Source organism: Diabrotica virgifera, chromosome 9 (assembly GCF_917563875.1).
Source record: "Diabrotica virgifera virgifera chromosome 9, PGI_DIABVI_V3a".
Taxonomy (NCBI): domain Eukaryota; kingdom Metazoa; phylum Arthropoda; class Insecta; order Coleoptera; family Chrysomelidae; genus Diabrotica; species Diabrotica virgifera.
In genome coordinates, this window is record NC_065451.1 from 206,237,432 (window position 1) to 206,259,409 (window position 21,978).

At 32.4% G+C, this 21,978-nt stretch overlaps 1 protein-coding gene across 2 annotated transcripts in view; it reads left to right on the forward strand.

Annotated features, from left to right (window-relative positions):
* Positions 1–21,978, forward strand: part of LOC114334048 (uncharacterized) — a 39,936-nt gene that overhangs the window by 2,140 nt on the left and 15,818 nt on the right. Inside the window, exons 1-5 of one of the 2 annotated variants that reach the window (XM_050662493.1) lie at positions 3,187–3,296; positions 12,975–13,163; positions 16,616–16,655; positions 17,837–17,957; positions 18,520–18,726. In XM_050662493.1, the coding sequence (XP_050518450.1) occupies positions 13,146–13,163; positions 16,616–16,655; positions 17,837–17,957; positions 18,520–18,726 (386 nt within the window). In that variant the 5' untranslated portion in view covers positions 3,187–3,296; positions 12,975–13,145. Of the gene's footprint in view, positions 1–3,186; positions 3,297–12,974; positions 13,164–16,615; positions 16,656–17,836; positions 17,958–18,519; positions 18,727–21,978 lie in introns of those variants that run through there. The other variant, XM_050662494.1, reaches the window with a different exon arrangement.

The following is a 21,978-nucleotide window of genomic DNA, read 5'->3' on the forward strand; positions in this document are numbered from 1 at the left end:
TTTAAAAAAGTTTGAATGGATTTTTTCCGAAAAATGCTTAATTTTTCGGTGATTTCACGTTAAAATATTCGATTTGGAATTAGACGAATAGTCACCCTCCAAGTAAAAGCAACCAAAACGGCACAAATTCAACTTTGAAGTGAAGTGTAAGGGAATATAAATCTAAATTTTCATGCAATTCGGAGTTGTCCCTGAAAATTACACGGTATCGCCTTATTTACCGTTCATTTACTGGGCTACTTTGAAAATAGTTCTCAAAATACAAAACATTAGTAAATTAAACAACATTTGTTTTTATTACGTACCTGATGAACAATTCTTCCGATAATTTAATTTTCTGACTCATTCATATATTATATACGCTTATTATAGACATTTTAAGTAGATGACTTGCAAATGATATAGTCAATATTTTTGAGTTGCGTTCCTGGGACGACTTTATTATAACGATTATTCGACTACATGAAATTAATTAACTTTAACTTAAGAATACCCGTCTTTAAAACGACAACCACATGCAATGATGACAGTAAAATTCTCCTGTTAGTGATATCATAGTAAACCATGAGGAAAAAACATGATAATATCCCGACAATGGTAAGTATTTGTTCTTGGTCTTACATTTAGTTTATTCTCAATATTAACATCAAACTCTGACTTTATAATATGTATGTTATTTTAAAACATAGATGAAGTATCCTCGGCATGTTATTGAGTTACTAATAGTGGTATTTTCCTTTTATTGATTTTATGGTTTGATATTGTTCATAAAGCGGATACACCAATTGAACTTATTTGCAATACCATGAATTCTCCTTATAGTGAAATGTCAAAATTGTTATTAATATTATACAACCATTTGCAAATAATAATGACAAAGGACCCCGCAAAACCATATGGGCAATGGCTGTCAAATGCTCTGAAACTTTGGGTTCTGGTATTCCTTGATGTGTAGAACAAAAGACTCAATGGGCGCATAGCTCCAAAAAATCATGGTCTTAAGATTAAAGTCTCTGAAGTTATAGTTACAGTGAGGACGTTTGAGTTGAATGGGCGACTCTGGAGATAAATTACAGATCAGGTCGATTTTTATTTTTAAATTATAATTTTTTGGCATTTACTTCATACTAGTGACGTCATCCATCTGGGCGTGATGGCGCGATCGATGTTTTTTTAAATTAGAATAGGGGTCGTGTGATAGCTCATTTGAAAGGTTATTCAATTCTATATTCAATAATATAAACATTAACATAATTATTTATACAGGGTGCCCAAAAAATTTTTTTGAGTTAAATTAATTGAGACAAAAAGAAGAATGTATATAATTTATTTAATTCGAAATCCATTTTACTGTTGTCCGAAAACAGGAAAAAATGTTTTTATTTGATAAATAAATATTGTTTTTCGCTTAAATTCAATATTAAAGCTGCCGCTGCCACCCACCTGCCTCTCAGCAGTTAGGACATTTAATTTAAGCGAAAAGCAATATTTATTTTTCAAATTAACATTTTTTCTGTTTTCTGACAGCAGTAAAATGTATTTAGAATTAAATAAATTATATACATTCTTCTTTTTGTCTCAATTAATTTAATTCAAAAAAATTTTTGAGCACCCTGTATAAATAATATTTTTATTGTTTATATTATTGAATAGAGAATTTAATAACCTTTCAAATGAGCTATCACACGACCCCTATTCTTATTAAAAAACATCATCGATCAAAAAATTATAATTTAAAAATAAAAATCGACCTGATTTGTAATTTATCTCCAGAGTCGGCCATTCTCGAGAAAATGAACTTATTCCAACTCAAACGTCCTCACTGTACCTATAACTTCTAAGAGGTTTATATCTTAAAACCATGATTTTTTGGAGCTACGCGCCCATTGAGTCTTTTGTTCTACACATCAAGGAATACCAGAACCCAAAGTTTCAGAGCATTTGACAGAGAGCCATTTCCCATAAGGTTTCTGCGGGGTCCTTTATAAAGAATACGCAACATTTTTTAAATAAATTATCGAATATTAATTTAATTGAATTCAAATATGTTAGTAATTTTTGACATAGTTTTTACATAAATATACCATTAGATAAGATTTTGAAAATAATCACAACAAAATGATGGAATGATGAAACAATGACAACTAGAACAAGATGTATTAGTTATAATGGAGTTATTGACACTATGTAGTGATAAAACCTATTTTCAACTAAATAATGAATTCTATAAACAAAATTTTGGTCTATTAGCAATGGGCTCTGCGTTATCTTCATTATTAGCGAATATATTTTGAAAGATTTTGAAACAAATATTGTTTTTAAACAAAATATAACACCCACAGTATGGTGGACATATATGTAGGTAAGTAGATGAATATATTCTCAATATGGCCTCATGGAGCAGAGTTGTTAGACACATTTATTAATAATATAAACGATGAAGAAGAGACAATAACCTTTACTATGAAAGAGAAATTTAACAGTACCTACACTACTTTTCCTGGATTTCGGGATGAGGCTCTTCCCTGGTTTTTTCTAACGATTTATAATGTGATTCAATAATTTTAGTCTATGATTTAATTCTATAATCAAAAACAGGAGAATTTTACTGCCAATAATTGTATGTGGTTGTCTTTTTAAAGAAAAATCACATTAACTATTCTAATTGAGAAATAAGCAACAATTACATGCTATGATCTTTCAGATGGGAATTCAGAATTCTTAAGTTGAAGTTGATTTCATGTATCTAATAATGTAACTACCTTTCAATAAAATCGTCCCAGGAATGCAACACAAAAATACTCACAATATAATTTTAAAGTCATCTAATTTAAAATGTACAATAATATAAATATGTTTGTATGTATGTATTTTCAATATGAATGAGTCAGATAAAACTAAATTTAGAAGAATTTTTTTACCAAGTAACAAAAACAAAATTTGTTTAATTGATTAATGTTTTTTATTTTGAGAACGATTTTCGAAGTGGGAATCGAAATGGTAAATAAAAAAAAAGTCAAAATTAATTTAAAAAAAATTGCGGGTTATTCCTAATAAAACTTGTAAAACGCATTAATATAGTCTTGGAATATTCTTAATTGATTATTGTGTAATATATTATGAAATATACGATTTTTGTAATATATAAACAGAAATATTAACTATTGATAAGTTTTATCCGGTTATTTAAACGCAAAAACATCAAACAAAAGTTGTATTTTTGTGCGAATAGTAAAATAATAATATAGTAGATTTTGCGCTTCAAATAATTCCACAAAGTTCATTTTGCGGAAAAGGTGAGAGAAAAAGATTTTTTTGTTTTTTATAACAATTTACAACATACCTACCTTGTAGGCCTAGTATGGGGAAAAATTTTATACTATTTTTGAGTATATTTTCTTTCAATAAAGTTTCTATGGATACTTTATCTTCTTCTGTCTTTTGTGTCTATTCTCCATTGCAAACTCTTAATTCCTTTCGATCTTCTTCTTATGGTGCCTATTCGTTAGGGACATTGTCCACTAATATAGCCTTTTTGACTTTGTTGACTGCTGTCTTTTATAGAAATGTCGAATTTTTTAATAGAAAACCCGAGAAACAAATAAAACAAAATATTTTTTATTTATTTATTTGTACCTACAGATTTAATTACTCGTATACAGTGCGTCCATAAAGTATCGCATAAATTCATTATGAGATAAATAAACAACATTATTAGAAATTACCGAAACAGGTTGACTTTTGATTTTAATTTATGATTTTTTGGCATATATATCACACTAGTGACGTCATCCGTCTGGACGTGATGACGTGATCGATGAATTTTTAATAGAAAATAGGGGTCGTGTGCTAGCTCGTTTAAAAGGCAATTCAATTCTCTATTCAATAATATAAACATAACATAATTATTTACACAGGGTGTCCAAAATTTTTTTATATTAAATTAATTGACACAAAAAGACGAATGTGCGTAATTTATTTAATTCAAAATACATTTTACTGAATCGATAATTGAATTGACTTTCAAATGAGCTATCACACGACCTCTATTCTTACTGAAAAAATCATCGATTCCGTCCAGGCGGATGACGTCACTAGTATGAAAAATATGCCAAAAGATCATAAATTAAAATAAAAAATCGACCTGTTTCGGTAATTTATAATAATGTTGTTTATTTAGCTAATAATGACTTAATGTGTTACTTTATAGACGCATTGTATGCGAGTAATTATACAGTGTGTTCCAACGAAAATTTGACCCCCTCCAAAGTTACTAGGAAACCAAGAGTTTCTTCACAATTTAAAAAAACACGTCAATTTGTATTGGAAGAGGGGCGAATTTTCATGCAAAATTCATGCCATCAAATGTAACCCCCTACTACCCCCCCAGTTTTTTTTAAATAGTAAGTCTAGTCGAGTTGCACATCATTTGAAAGGTATTTTTTTCTGTACAGGATCCTCTAATTTTTTTAATATTCGGAATAACTTTAAAGACAATAGGGAACTTGCATACATTTTTAAATATTAAAATAATATTAAAAACATAAGGTAACATCGTGGGCATACTGCAAAAACTGACCAAGTCAAATATCGTGCTTTCGAGATAATTGATGTTGAATATTCTGTAATTTTATTTGATTTTTTTTTTAAATCATTTTAAAAGGATATGTATTTTTTCTTTCCAGGTATTAAATGGTTGAAGTTAGTGATTCTAAGTAGCTCTAAAAATCGCATAAACCTTTTTGTTTTTCGAAAAAAAAAATTGACTTGGTCACTTTTTGATGTAGAAATTTGCTCAAATTTAAATCATGGTCACAAAAAGATGATTATTTATCATTAATAAATCACAAAGAAAATACTTCTAATTTTATTTATTTACAGTGTAAGGCTGAAGTTTCAAATAAAAATATTTACTTTATTTTTTAAATTGGAAAATGATAACAAAAATGTAAACGTTTCTCTACTAGAATTAATCTGAATCCGAATAGGAGAAGTACAGCTAATCTGAATCCGAATCAGACAATACTGATGGCTCTGGAGCAACACCTTCCCACTCTGATGGTATTGACTGATACCCAAGCATGGAATTCAGAGGGAGTTGTTCCTGTCTGCACAATTTTAGAAGATCCTGCTTTTTAAGTTTAGAAATAGGAATTTCTTTGGAGTAAAATAGAATTTCTTTTATAAGATTTATAACTCGTTTAGTACGCCCAATTACATTGAACATAAGAAAGTCTGGATCACTATAGTTGTACTTAAAAAATATATTGCGGTTTGTCTTCTTTATATCACATACATATAATTTTTAGCCAATTAACACGATTTCAGTTTTCGTCAATGGTTCTATTTTTAAGAGTACCTACATTAGCAGCTAGTGTATTTATATCAAGAAAAGCATTATACCTTAATTCCTGTACGTTATATGCATCACTTTTTTTGTTTCGGCCAGTCTAAAAATGTGTAACTAATCATGCATAGTGTATACTGGAACATTATTTTTAGCATTTTCTATGGCACTGTGCATGTAATCTACTTCCATGTAAGAATGCCCAGATTCTAAAAAAATATGCTGCACAATATTTAAATTGCTGTTTTATACGATAAAATGAAAGATACACTTAATATCTATTTTTCCAACACGTGATCGTTCAACAAATTATAAACATACAACGTATAGATAAAACTAAAACATAGAAAAGTGACCAAGTCATAATATCCAATTGTCGCAGTTCAATGTTGACAAATATGAATCATATTTCATGCAAAAGTGAAAAAGTCAACATGTTCATTTCTTCCAGTCTGTTGATACGCATACCCAGACATAGACATTTGTATGTTATGTGTGTTGCGGCATCAAACCTTATAATTTTGCCTTGGGAATTTTTTCAGGTATTCGGTTAGTTCTTTGGAATGACTTGGTCACATAAACTAAAAATCGATAAAAATTGACTTGGTCAGTTTTTGCAGTATACCCACGACATGTTCTTAAAACACTTGCATGTAAAAAAATGTTTGCAAGTCTTTATAGATGAAGCTCATGCATCCTTATCATGTATTTTCAATGGCGACAACCCGACAGTAACGCTCCTTTGAAATTTACACTGAATATCTTTATTTTAATCTAGAACAGAGTTAGATGTGGAAACGGCATCTTCAAGAAGCTGACGTTTAATCCTTTTAAGGGTTGCTTCCCTCATGGGTTCTCAGAAAAAGTTCGTTTCTCAGAAATAATTCTAAATATTTCAAAATTATTTTGCAAGAACATGTGAATTAAAAAAGGGGGGCGGCTAACTTCGTCCCTAATTGTACTAGGACATTTTTTTTCTTTCTAAATGTGTATAAAAATTCAGTCTTTCTAAATATGAAAAAATAATTTTTCTGCGAGTAACTGTTAAAAAGTTATTCTAATTGTTTATAAGTAAGCAAAAAAATCGACATGTTTTTGCAAAATAGTTTTACACTGTTTAAAATAACTTTTTGTCATTTTTTTTAAATTAAGTTATCTAATAGTATGAATTTTCTTCTTTCGTAAACTGTCCGAAGTATTACTGTAACCTCCATATTTTCTGACTTACAGTGTTTGAAATTTAGGGTATGATTTAAGCACCAGAAATCTCAGCATTCCGTGTAATAAGAAGGTTCTAAGTTAATTTTTACATAAGTTATGAATATTTATAAAAACTCAAAATTTATGATTTATTTTGCAATTTTCTAAGCAACCAATAAGGATATATACAGATTCGGCACTTTTTTAACTACCCTATGGATTATTCAGTGTGTGGAACAAAGATAATACTTAATTGTTTGAATGCGAGTGAGACACAATCCACTCATGTTGTGGATAGTCTCCCCACTCCAGTCAACTAACGAGTCTGACAATTCGACAGTGTTGCTATATTTCTGTTATATCATTCCTTCTAAAATATTAGACGGATATTGAATGTAAAATAATATTGAGCGTGTATATTCAGCGAACGCCATATTGAAGTTGTTTATACGATTTATGAGTTTCTTACTCTTAAATTTGTTTAAAATGCTTAACTTTTTGGTAGTAGACGAAAAAAGCGAAAATTTACCGTTTTTTGAACTTTATTTATTTATAACTATGTATATCATCAAAATCGGCTGCAGGAAACATATATATAGGTTATTAATATAGATGTCCATACTACTCAAAAAATTTGGTTTCGGTCTGGAGGGGAATGTGTCACGAGAAAAATCTTATTTCTCTGGACTATAATAATGGTGTATTTCAAAGGCTGATTTCAGCACTCTGGTGCCGTAGTATAGGAGCATCTGTAAATATGCGTACGGTGGTTGTCAAATTAAACCACTTTCGTAGCTTATGAAGACAGGCTATTCTACTTCTTCCTGGAAATCTTCTTCTCTGCACCTTAACTTGAAGTACGCACATGTGGTGAGAACGCTCTCGTCTGAAAAAATTTCTGATTCGGTTTCTTTGTGGATTCCTATTCAAAAATGTCCCCTTTAAACAAATCTGAAGGGTGCCGGGTGAAATTTTTGGGCAGAAATTGTTTAAACAATCTTTTTAAACAAATACAAAAGATCACTTTCTTGCTCTGAAATATATATTTTTAGGTTTTTTGGGTCATTCTAAACAAGAAAGGTATCTTGTAATTTTTCTCAAAAATTGATAGTTTTCGAGTTATAACCGATTTAAAATCTGAAAATTGCGAAAATACACATTTTAGAGGCTTAAAAACTCATATTTAAATTAGTTTTTTGAGGTTGCCAGATACTTAATTTGAAGGTTAAACATTCAGCTTCAAGATTCTGAAGAGTGATTGCGTCTAACTTTAATTAATACCGTTGTTTTTTAATTGTTGAATATACATGTTCATATCCAATTTTTTTGCCGGTGCGGCACGCTCTATTTCAAAAATCTCCTATTTTCCTCCGAAAAATTTTTGTCTAGATTCTTTGGGATATTCTAAATAAAATAATTTTCTTGACATTTTTCTCAAAAGTTCTCAAATGACAAAAAAACGTATTTTAGGTTTTTAAATCGCTTATAACTTTAAACCTATTAACTTTTGAGAAAAATGTCAAGAAACTTTTTTTTATTTAGAATGTTCCAAAGAATGTATAAAAAATATTTTTCGGAGGAAAATAGGAGATTTTTGGAATAGAGCGAGCCGCACCGGCAAAAAAATCGGATAAAACAACGATTTAAATTAAGGTTAGACGCAATCACTCTTCAGAATCATGAAGCTGAATGTTTAACCTTCAAATTAAGTATCTGGCAACCTCAAAAATAATAATTTAAATATGAATTTTTAAGCCTCGAAAATGCGTATTTTCGCAATTTTCAGATTTTAAATCGCTTATAACTCGAAAACTATCAATTTTTGAGAAAAATTACAAGATACCTTTCTTGTTTAGAATGACCCAAAAAAACCTAAAAATATATATCTCAGAGCAAAAAACGTGATCTTTTGTATTTGTTTAAAAACATTGTTTAAACAATTTCTGCCCAAAAATTTCGCCCAGCACCCTTCAGATTTGTTTAAAGGGGACATTTTTGAATAGGAATCCACAAAGAAACCGAATCAGAAATATTTTCAGACGGGAGCGGTCTCACCACATTGACTAGTAGGATCGTTGTTCATTTCATTACGCATTATATGACCTAGGTATTCCAGTTTGCGACGTTTTATAGTTATGACTAGTTCGCAACTAGAACTTCTTCATTGGTAACTTTGTCTATCAAGGAAATCCTCAACATATACCACCACATTTCAAATGCTTCCCTACAATGATGTTCAGTTAAGGTCCAAGTGTCCACTCCATATACAAGAATTGAGAATGCGTACGATTTTAGTAAACAAACTTTTACTTCCAATTTTATATCGTGGTTGTTAAAGATTTTTCTAATTTTCACCAAAGGTGATCTTGCATTCCCGATCCTTATCTTAATTTCTCTCGATTGTTACTATTGTTCGTTTAAATTTACAACTAAGTAGCAAAAGAGTATACATATAACGACTGGACTATGGTCTGATCCTACTTCCATGACTGGGTAGGTTTTTGCACTCGGGATACTTGATTTAAATTTAAATCTGCAGTTAATCAAATCAAAATCAAATTGATTCCTTACAATCGTTTGATTATTGTCTTGAGGTGATTTCTATCTATAGATCCGCCTGGACTGCAGCTTAAACATGGTATTTGATACTACTTATTCTCATCCTTCTTCCGGTTCATTTAAGTCTCTTTCAACCTTTTCTAGGCATCTTTGTTGTCCTCGATTTTCTCTCATATTTTCGTTGGAGCTCCTACTGCTGCCATTCTTTGGGAAGCCTCCTCCACTTCAATTTTTGTGCCTTGACTTATGTCGGAATTTTAGGATCCTCGTACCGGTTCTTGTTCTTTATTCTTCCTCATTCTTTATCTCTTCCGAAATGTATCTCAGCATTTTACGTCTCCATCTTTCAAGTGACTTCTCCTCAGCTTTATGGAGCACCCACATACATATGTTAGACATAGGTATGTATTACTCTTCAGTATATGTTCAGCTTTGTTGTTCTAGATGGAAACTTATAGGGATAGGATGGACGTAAATAGAATTTTCAAGCAGAGTGACCATCGACCTTGCCTCCAAGCTACATTCTTCATTAGGTGTTTTCTTTCTACAAAGGTTGATGTTGATGATGACATGCAAACATTTGCTTGTCTTAAGTGGTTCTCATTAATGCGTGGAAGTCTATGCCAGTTCAATATTTGATGTTTTTTATGTCATCTGTCATCTAGCAGACTGTAGTCTAGTCTGTCCTCAATCTTTTTTGCCATTATCAGCTAAAAGAAGTTATATCTTTCGTGCCTAAGGAAATATTAAAGTTTGAGCTCCTTTTCTCTCTTGTCTTCTTCTTCAAATGCCATCTCCGCGACGGATGTCGACAATCATCATAGATATTCGGACTTCGGACTTACTTCTCGTTTGGAGTATGTATTTCGGTGTTAGCTCTATCTGCTCTCTTATTAATTTGTGCCTTTCCACCAAAAATATCTTTATTTTGTGTTTACATTTATATCTTCCTTAACGGATTTGTTAATCTTCATACTATATATTTATACGTCCCATTTTGCAGATAATAATTTGCTTTTAGTCATCTTCTTTTATTCCTTTACTGCAAAATATTCAGTGCCATACGTCGCCTGCATGGGTGTCGAAATATTATTTTCAGGGAGTTGCATCTGCATCTACAAATTATACTATTCACCAACATAAAATATAGAACTATACATTTATAGTAGGGGAGGAAAGTATGCTAAATGTGCAGTCCCTCTAGCGCTTTATGGACCTACTGGGTTGTGAATAGTAGGTTCTAAAACCAAAAAAAGTTAAGAGGAAAGGAACATTTTGACGCCTGACAAAATTTTCAATATATTTTAGATGTAATAATTTTTTTCGAATCTTGAGAAAACTAATAAGTATTTTTGAAAAATTTAAACGCAGAATGAAAGATTACTTTATTACCGAGGGCCGAAAGTCCCTTAGAATGAATAAACAGTTTCTTTTGAATGAGATATTTGAAATTAAATATCACACTACATTTTCTCTTAGTTTTTCACCCCTGCAACTTATTAAAATAAACATTATAGAAGTTCTCAAGGACTTTCGGCCCTCGCTAATAACGTAATCTTTCATTCTGCGTTTAAATTTTTCAAAAATACTTACTAGTTTTCTCAGGATTCGAAAAAAATTAATCCCCATTTAAATACCATTGCAGCCGAAAATACGTACCCATCCCCTTAAGTAAAGTTTTCCATTTTAGTGGGAACTTTCCATTTTTAATTTAATTTTCCATTTCCAATAATAGTTTTTTCCGATTATAGCGCCATCTATCTATAATTCGCAAATATGTTTCAAATAAAAGTTACTTATTTTTACGCAAGGAATCCGAATCTACAATAAAAAATGGGGGCTCCTATTTAAAATTTTAAACTAACCCCCCACCCCACTTCCGTGGTGAGTCGTGTTTGGTGGCATTCGATAGATTTTTCAAATATATTGAATAAGTGTATTTTTCAGTTTTTCGATCTGATATTCATTTCGCGAAATATCGCGGGATTCGTATGTAAAATTTTAAATTAACCCCCCACCCCTCTCCGTGCCGAGTCGTCTTTGTTATCATTCGATAGATTTTTGACAAATATTGAGCACGTATTTTTTAGTTTTTAGATCTATCGTTCATTTCGCGAAATATTCGCTTTTTTATTGTGTAACTTTGTGACTCACCCATTTCCTTACGCCCCGCCTAAATCGTCAGATTTTTGAAATATACACTGTTTTGCATGTACTTAACTTACCTTATCTTAATCTGACGATTTCGAGTTTTTCGAAGGATAGATTTTTTTTCGGCCCCCTTTAACGAACGCCCCTGTGTTTAGAGCCAATATATGGTAGAGGTACATCTACAGGGTACCAGGTTTCTCCCCATATGATAATCTGACGCGCTCGAGATACTGCAAAAATCCCCGCTTGGGCTCCCCTAATATTATAGTTATGTATATATGTATTTTCTTTCCGGACAGGGGGTACAAATGCACCTCATTGCACATCACTGCCGGCGCCTGTGGATTATCCCTATGAAATTCAAAAATATTTTAATCTGAATAGTACCTGCAGAAAAATAAGTAGTTTGATAAGTAGATATGAGATATTAAGTAAAAAAAAATAGTTTTTGTTACATATCAAGCTAAATTTGATTGCGTAAAATAATTAATAATACTTATACAGGGTGTAACAAAAATACAGGTCATAAATTAAAGTACATATTTTGGGACCAAAAATAGTTCGAATGAACCTAACTTACCTTAGTACAAATATGCACATAAAAAAAGTTACAGCTCTTTGAAGTTACAAAATGAAAATCGATTTTCTCGAATATATCGAAAACTATTTGAGATTTTTTATTGAAATTAGACATGTGGCATTCTTATGGCAGGAACATCTTAAAGAAAAATTATAGTGAAATTTGTGCACCCCCTAAAAATTTTATGGGGGTTTGTTCCCTTAAAGCTCCCCAAACTTTTGTGTACGTGCTAATTAAATTATTATTGTGGTACCATTAGTTACATTCAATATTTTCAAAACTTTTTTGCCTCTTAGTATTTTTTCGCTAAGGCAGTTTTTATCGAGATGCGGCTTCTTTTTTAATATGTTTACATACAAAATGTATGGGGGTTTTGTGCATTTAGACCCCCCAAATGTTTGTGTACGTTCCAATTAAACTAGTACTGCGATACCATTAGTTAAACACAGTGTTTTTAAAACTTTTTTGCCTCTTTGTATTTTTCCGATAAGGCACCTCTTATCGAGATGTGGCTTCTTTTTTAATATGGTTCAAAATATACCTAAAAATGTAAATCATAAATAAATTTTCATATTATTATTATGTCTCCATAATCGTACTTAACTATATACAAATATGTGGTGGATTTGACAAATATTCAACATATCTCGATAAAAACTGACTTTTCGAAAAAGTGCTAAGAGGCAAAAAAGTTTTTAAAACATTGTGTTTAACTAATGGTACTACAATAATAATTAAATTGGAACGTACACAAAAGTTTGGGGGGGTTTAAAGGAACAAAACCCCCATAAAATTTTTAAGGGGTGTCCAAATTTCACTATAATTTTTTTTTTAACATACTACTGCCATAAGAATGCCACATGTCCATTTTCAATAAAAAATCTCTAATAGTTTTCGATATATTGGAAAAAATCGATTTTCATTTTGTAACTTCAAAGGGCTATAACTTTTTTTATGTGCACATTTTTACTAAGGTAAGTTAGGTTCAATCGAACTATTTTTGGTCCCAGAATATGTGATTAAATTTATGACCTGTATTTTTGTTACACCCTGTATATTATCAATAATTTTAATATTAATATATTCACATAGTTTCTAGACGCAATAGAAAAATAATTTTACTATTTCATATTGTAGATATAATCGACAGAAACCATACTAGAAACATCGCAACCATTACATAGTGCACTAGAAGAATCGATCTTGACCCAGATGCCAACTCTTGCATCAATAGTAGTAGTAGAAATAATATTGCATACACTCACCAAAAGACGTTTTTTCTACTAATGGTTAACGTTAAGCAGAAGAATGTATTATAATCATTTGGTAAGCAAAAATGTTTTATTAAATTAAGAGAATATATTTAGATAATAATTAATTAGTGTCGGCCCCAAATACGGCGAAGGAAAATAATTCTGATCTAATAAAATATAATCCTAGTAAGAATGAATAGAAAGCAAATTGTAGTAAGCTACAAAATCCAAATTGATTTCAAAGTAATAGTCCAGTCGTCAAAGATTTGATCTCGTCCCAAACGAGACGAACTAGATGAATTTTGCTGGGAAGGTAAATTTTGGGATACCTACCAACAAAGATGCAAAAAAGTTTGCCACTCCTACGCTCGGGCATCCTCCTAAAGCCGCCATCGTAAGAGAAGAAAACGAAAAACATCTATTTACCAAGAATCTCTATCTATCTATCTATTGCCCTTCCTTTGTCCAAAGTTGAACGTAGGCCTTATTTTTCCACTGAACCGAGGTTCAGTACTAATCCAGTCCATCTGGTCCCTGCGTATCTTTTTAGGTCATCCGACCATCTGATCTGTGGTCTGCCCTTTCCTCTTTTATGGTCCCAAGGTCTCCAGTGGGTTATCGCTTCATTCCATCTTCCGTCTCTTTGTCTGCTGTTGTGTCCTGCAAATTTTCATTTGAGAGTAGCTGCATGTTTGTTTACGTTTTTCACTTTGGTTTTATTTCTGATCCATGTATTTTTCTTTTTATCGCTTAGTTTTATACCCAACATCTGCGTTTCCATTGCCCTTTGACTCTTGGTCATCTTTTCCATATTTTCCTTTGTGAATGTCCATTCTGTGCTCCATGTGTAAGTACTGATAGGACACATTTATTATTATATACTTTTGTGCGGAGGTATTGGGCATATTTCTGGTTTTTCAGGATATAGCTCATTTTTCCGAATGTCACCCATTCGAGTCTTATTCTCCTTTTTATTTCTGCTGTTTAGAATAGAAATATGCTTTATTGTCATGAAAAATTGAACAATTTTATAGACAAAGCTTACAAGAATGATAAATAAGAACAGGAACAAATAACAAATACAATTTATCAAAATGATATAAATCGTCAATATAAATAAAATATAATGAAGTGAAACAAAAAACAGTAACAATCTATTGCAAAATTTTAAAAAATTTACAAACTGCATAATCTACCTTAAGGTGATAAAGTAGCGATCAACAGGTAGCCAAAACGCGTTCCAAGATTGCGGCTGTATTTTTGAATATTTCTTCGAGATATTTGGCACACGTATTCGTAATATAATAAAGAATGGGGGCACAGAGCCCAATTTGAAAAATATATTAATATGTGGAAATTACTCTGTAATTAAATACAATATTAAAAAAATGAGCCTGTACCGCCATTAAGAAGAACAAAAAAATACACTTTCTTCAAATAAACTTTTTTATTCGATGCCTAGATTTTGTGTCATTTTGGAACTACTAATGAAATAAAAAAATTTTAGTAGTTCCAAAATGACACAAAATCTAGGCATCGGATAAAAAAGTTTATTTGAAGAAAGTGTATTTTTTTGTTCTTCTTAATGGCGGTACAGGCTCGTTTTTTTAATATTGTATTTAATTACAGAGTAATTTCCACATATTAATATATTTTTCAAATTGGGCTCTGTACCGCCATTCTTTATTATATTACGAATACGTGTGCCAAATATCTCGAAAAAATATTCCAAATTACAGCCGCAATCTTGGAACGCGTTTTGGCTACCTGTTGATCGCTACTGTTTCCTCTTAAGAAATTTAATAAGTTAAGTTAAGCTGCTGCATATGGCACTCAAATATAGATTAAGATTCTACTTATAAATAAGAATACTAGTTTTTGGTTAAGAAACTCTGCTATTGAATAATATGGTCTTTCAGATAAATAGTCTTTAGTCATTTTACGGAACTTGGGGAAAGATGTTGCAGATTTAAGTTGTAGAGGGAGATGGTTGTAAAGTTTTTTTGCAGAATATAATATAGATTTCTTTACTAACTCACTGGACGGGATCGGTAAATAGATGTCAAAGGTAGAATTTCTGGTGGAATAGTCATGTCTAGGTCTTGCTGAAAAGACATGTACCTAGATGTTTACGAATTAAGCAGTTTCTAAAATATATAAAGAAGGTAGAAATCCTGTGATCTTTGAAGTAGCTTCTACAATGTGTTGTTCTTCTGAGGCCAAACAGATATCTTATTGCTCTTTTTTGTTATTTAAAAATAACATCGGATTGGGCAGCCGTACCATAACCCCAAAAAGGGAGAAAATATCGAAGATGACACCCGAACAAAGAAAAATATGTTATTTTGGAAGAGACTAAATTCATTTCCTTCGAAACAGATCTTATTGCAAAGCAAGCTGAGGATAGTTTCTTGCTTAACATATCAATATGAAGGGATCATTTAAGGTTGCTATATAAAAAAATACCAAGAAACTTTACAGAATCAACGATACTGATCTGGCTGTTATGAAGAGGTAAGGGTTAAAGAGCTCCTTTATAGGATAATGCTACTGTTTTATTTACGTTAAAAGAGAATAAATTTGAATCGGACCAGGATTTTATTGTGAGTAGATCAGAAGTTATAGTAACATGAAGAGGTGCGATATTTGAGTTGCTATAAGTGATACTGGTATCATCAGCAAAAAAGAAAACCTTTCCTTCGATTTTTAAGCTAGTAATGTCATTAATAAAGATAAGGAAAAGTAGAGGACCCAATATTGAACCTTGTGGTACCCCACATACAACATTTTTGAGACTAGAGTCTGTATCATTTGCTCTAACCAGTTGTTTCCTATTATCCAATTAAGATTGAAACCAGTTCGAAGAAACACCTCGAATTCCATAGAAATCTAGTTTTTTTATCAAAATGTCGTGATTTACACAATCAAAAGCTTTGGCATAATCACAAAAAACAGTGACAGTATGCATATTATTGTTTAATGCCTGATAAACCTCATGTAGTACAGAAAACATGGCATCTGTGGTACATTTATTATTTAAAATTGATTTGATTTTCTTTAGTCAGTTTCATTATTTGCCCAAGAATCTCTACGCCGCCGTAGAAAATAATGTTTCAAAGAAGACGTACAGCTGAGATAATTTTGAATGTTTGAACGATTCTTAGCACTTTTTCTGTAGAATGAACCATTCCTCAGAAACAATGCTTGAAGCAACCGGCTATTTTGAATGAAAGTTACGAGCGCGAAATCAATTTTTTAAACAAAATTCGTATCAACTCGACGGGAAAAATTCGAAATTTTTTGATCAGTGTCCTATCGACAAAAATCAAAATACGTTTTAAAGGTGAAACGTGCAGCTTTCATAAGCATTTTTTTCATTTTGCGCAAATCAAGTCAGTTTCTAGAAAGCTGTTAAATAAATAAATGTTGTGCGATTGTTGCCATTTTTTGCAATTCTTTTGAGATGTGATGAAATGAATCTCTTTTCTAAAATATTAACTTATGTTTATATTTGTTTTATTCTAGAAAAATGGAGGTCAGCCCCAAAACAGTAAAACAAACGCAGGTACGTATTTTCGTACAAAGTTTATTTAATTAAAGAAATATATTTATTTTACCCATATAACATTTTACATTTTAAACTGTAGCCAAAGAATTTATTGGCCTCGCAAGCCTTTTCACAATATGACTTGGAAGATCTTCGGTACCTATATTCGTGGTTAGCACCACTAAAGGTACCCTCTACATTGATGGCCATAAACGAAAACGATTTAATAATATCGTTTTCTGTCCTTTGTGCTGTACGAAATGTGCAAAAGTTTACAAATGTGAGCAAAAGCTTTGCTATTGCTTTGATGAATTTTAAACCCAAATATATGGTGCAAGAGCCCAATTCGTCAAGTGTCAAACCTTCCGTGTTTGAATCGGTATCAATATTATCAATATCAATATTATTATAACGTAATTTTAGCATCCTTGCTTCATCAGACACTCAGACTGATAAAAATTCAGACACGGAGTCGCCGACAAAAAACGTTATTATCAAATGGTTTAAGTTTATGGCCATCAAAGTAGATGTCACCTTTGTAGCTAACCACTTGAAGTAGAAATAAGCAGGAGACATTTGTTGGTTTTCGGTGTGTGAATTTGTATTAGCTCGAGTGTCTGACGAAGCAGGAATGCTGAAATAACGAAGGGGATTAGCTACAAAATGCGTCGGTCCAGATCTGTCCATAGAAGTGCCAGCAAGCACCACCTGCGACCAGAAGAGCCTGGATCTAAACATAACATACCTGTCACTGGGAAACTATATCCAGACAAGTAAATGACAAAAGTATATTGGACGAACGTATGCTAAAAGGGCTGAAGTACTACCAAAATTAAGCAATAATTTGTTAAGAATCATAACAGGATTTCTTACTGGATATGTGCCAGTCAAGGAACAATTGTGTACAATGGGGCTGTTTCATGGAGACTTGAGCTGTCGACCAAAAACGTATGGTACCAATCCACTAGATTTTATAAGCTGGTACAGGGTTTCAAAGTTCTGAAAAAAAAACATCAAGGCCATACTACATATTGTCTATCGGCAATATTTTGCTCTTTTTATATTTAGTTATTTGTGTCTTATCCACATAGTTTATAAATTTCTATTCTTGATTGCCTTGATAATCAATTCTTAGTTTTTATAGCCTTCACTTTCTATCAAGTTTTGTTCAAAAACCAATATATGATATTTTTTTTCAGTGGCAAGTGCTCAGCGATTTATCGATAGCTTATTAAATGAAGGAAAGAGAACCTATGTAGAATCAAGCGTTTGTAAAAAATGTCAGCTACCAACCTATTACAATGAAGCTCTTTACAAAAGGTAAGAAACAAATTAAAACAATGAAATTTAACGAAATTTCCATTATTGAAGAACTAAACTTCTCATTTTTAAGGGGGTAGGAGCAAAATCTTGGTTCAATGCTATTTAAATGCATTCATTTTATTCTAATCCCGAGAAAACGAATAAATATTATTGAAAAATTTAACGCAGAATGAAAGACTACATTAATACCGAGGGCCGAAAGTCCCTTACAATAAACAAAAAGTTTCTTTTGAATGAAATATTTGACATTAAAAATTACACTAAGTTTTCCCATTTTTTTCATCCGTGTACATAACTTATTAAAATAAACATTATAGAAGTTTTCAGGGACTTTCGGCCCTCGGTAACAATGTACCTAATCTTTCATTCTGCGTTTAAATTTTTCAAAAATACTTATTAGATTTCTTAGCATTCGAAAAAATGAATGCATTCAAATAGCATTGGACAAAGATTTTGCGCCTACCCCTTTAAAGAAAAGCAGTAAATTTTAAGTATATTTATTTTGAAACATTGAATATTTAAATATTTCCGATTTTCTTAATATTGATCTTGTTTGTAGGGGACAGCAGTTTTTCTTCAGGCATATGTTTGCGATGTTATTTGCCAAACTCAACGGACTTTTGGCAGTTTTATCAATACCTACAATTCTGAACATTTTAGTACTAACACAGAAGTCGAGCAGTGACTTTACTGCTTATATACGATATTTATCGACGATTTTTCATATGGTAATATGGTATAAAGAAGACCTAAATCCTGGATCAAAGTAAGTGTATTTTGCTTTTGTTGTATTTCAAAACACCATTATTTATTATTGGTCATTTCACTCTTCTTCTTCTCGTTGTCCTTATGCCCTATAAGAGCGTCGGACTTTGGTATCACCTATCCATCTTTTACCCATTTCTTCCACGCCTTCCGGTCTCCTGCCATTTCCTTCATCTGTTGCACTGTTCTCCCTCTTTTTGTCCCGATTTCCTCGATTTGTACCATCCACCCCTTTCTAGGTCTGCCCCTTCTTTTTTCCCCTGTCTTTTGGCATATGTCACCTTCTTTACTAGTCTGTTCTCATTCATCCTAGTTATATGTCCAAACCAATTAAGTTTTATTTTTTCAATTTTTTTCTCTATTGGTTCCTGGCTTAGCACGTTTCTGATGTTTTCGTTCCTTTCCCTGTCCATCTTCGTCTTTCCAGCTATTTTTCTCAGCTGCTTCATTTCTGCTGCACTTATGGCACTTTCATGTCTTTTATTTGTGACCCATGGCCGTCACCCTCTCCAATTCTTGTCCTCTACAGAACACTCGTGTTTCGCCTCCAATCTCCTGCTCCTGCTGACCTATTTTCATCGTCTTGCATTTGCTGATGTTTATTTCTAATTTCATTTTCTCTATTTCCTCAGTCCATACATCAATTAGTCGTTGCATCTTTCTCGGGTTGTCTGCTATGAGAAGGTCATTTCACTAACATTGTTAAAGTTAGATAGCATCTTCTTCCTAAGCTGTTCCCTTTTTAGGGAAAGCTGTTCCTTACACTTCTTCGCCACCTTCAACTTTCTCTTTTAAGTCCTCCGTCACACAGTCCTTTCATCCTCCTCTCGGATTTCGCTAGAGAAAGATAGGTCTGATACCTGAGAAAGCTACACCAGAAGTGCCTGCCCTTCATTTAGAAGATTACTAACTCTGATAAGAAATTACCAGTGACGCAAGGCCACTTTCTCTAATTCTATCGAAATCTATCAATTTAGAAAAGGGTTCTAAAATTTTAAGAGTACATAATATATAGTGTGTATAATCGGGCACTTTAAAATATACTCACCTTCCCGAGGTGTACAAGGGTTACAATCTCTATAATAATAGTCTCCCGTTTTATACCGCTTTCGTGGCTTTAAGATTATAGCAGGGTAGTCTGCTATTCGCCGTGTGCAAGTACTTGGAAGGTATACGAGAAACAATCGTGTGCGAATAGCAGAGAAATCTTGCAACTTTCTTAAATAATTCATTGTCAATTGAAATTGTCAAATTGACGTATATTTCATATCTACTGTCAATGAAGAAGAAAAATTATATGTTGCTCCACAATATTGATATGTCATGCAATTATTATATAAATGTAAGTGTATTTAATTGTATTTTGCTTGTAGTAGTGCATTTTAATAATTAGTTTTATCTACTACATACAATTGTTTACCTTTTAATAACATAACCTTAATATTACTTTTTCTTCTTATAATTTTTTTGGGCTATGGCCTCGACAATTGTCCAGCAACCAGGACTAATATAATTGGCCAATATAATTAAAAGTGCAAAAATGTTGCTGAGCTATGAAACTAGGTGTCGCTTTTCCGAACTTGCACGGTCCCAATATCTAGGGCCTACGGTCAAGGAAGGTAACAGGGCCAGTGCTACGCATCAACCGCCTATTATTACCCCTGGTTTTACCCAAGGTACTCATTTTATTCAGGCTGAGTCGACCTGGGGCTTATAGACATTTGTAAAAATGTCTAGTTGTTCTTGCCGGCGCTAGGATTTGAACCTCGGCCTACCAGCACTCGAGTCAAGCACACTACCGCCTGAGCTACGCCGGCCCTACGTACAATCTCTATACAATTTCGATTTCTTAAGCTACGACAGAAAACGTGTTACACTTTCACGAGTCGTCTATAAAGTATTTTTTCAATGGTTGGGCCGTTATTGATGATAAATTATGTCTTTCGTATTCTCTTTCCTCATGATTTTAATCCTCTCCAACCTTCTAATGATCAGTCCGGTTCCGAGGCTTCACATTGTTTCTTTGAGCAGTGGAGCACATTCACTAATTTACAGTGGAGTAGCAAAAGAAAACAGGGCCAAAGAAGGTGTAGCATTACTAATACATCAAAAATACCAAAATCACATCAAAGAGTGTCAATATATATCGGAAAGAATTGTCACAGCAAAAATTAGAATGGAAAAGGAAGACCTGAACATCATCGGAGTATAAGGCCCAGAAAATAACAAGCCTCAAACAACAAGGGAAATCTTTTATGACGGATTACAACAAGTAGTAGATCAAGTTAGAGGGAAGATGATAATACTGAGGGATTTTAACGCTCGAATAGGTAACCAAGTAATACCCGGAATTAAGTGAAAACACAATGAAAATGTTAAAAACGAAAATGGAGAACTGATGATAAACTTCTGCACAAATAACGAACTTAGAATAAACAACACATTTTTTAACCACAAAGACCAACACAAATATACATTCAATAACACCCGTGGACAAAGATCTATGATAGATTATGTTATAACCAACAGAGATATACATCCATCAAAAATAATCGACGTAAGATGCATCAACTCAGCAGATGTAGGTAGCGACCATAGCCTAGGATTATGTAAAATAGGAATCATTATGAAATATTTCATACCTAAGAGGGTAGCACCAACACAAACAAAAATCAAAGTCGAAAGACTACATACGGAATCCACGGGATACTTATACAGGAAAAGAATATCAGAGAAGATTGCTGAGAATGGAATATTAGAAAACAATAACATCGATGAAAGCTGGCAAAAACTCAAAAATAACATAATCGACGCTGCAACAGAATCACTTGGAGAGAGAAAAGTAACGAGTACTCACATATTAAAGAAGAAAACCCCGTGGTTTAGAGAGGAAGTTAAGATAAAATCCGAAGAAAAAAAGAAAGCCTTTTTACAATACAGAACGAAACAAACACAACAGGCATACAACCACTACAAACGAATCAGAAACGAAATGATGAAACAAAGAAAGGAGATGAACGAATTAATAAAAGCGAAACACATTCAGAAGGAAACATTTGCAGACTACTTCCGGTCTCTATTTGCTAAAGGCGAGGATAATGGACCACCAACACCCGAAGTTACGACAAACGAAGAAATAAACATCGAGGAGGGAGAGGTAAAGGACGCATTAAGAAAATTAAAAAATAGAAAATCTCCAGGGGAGGACAGAATATCGAACGAACTCCTAAAGTACGGAGGACAAGATCTAACT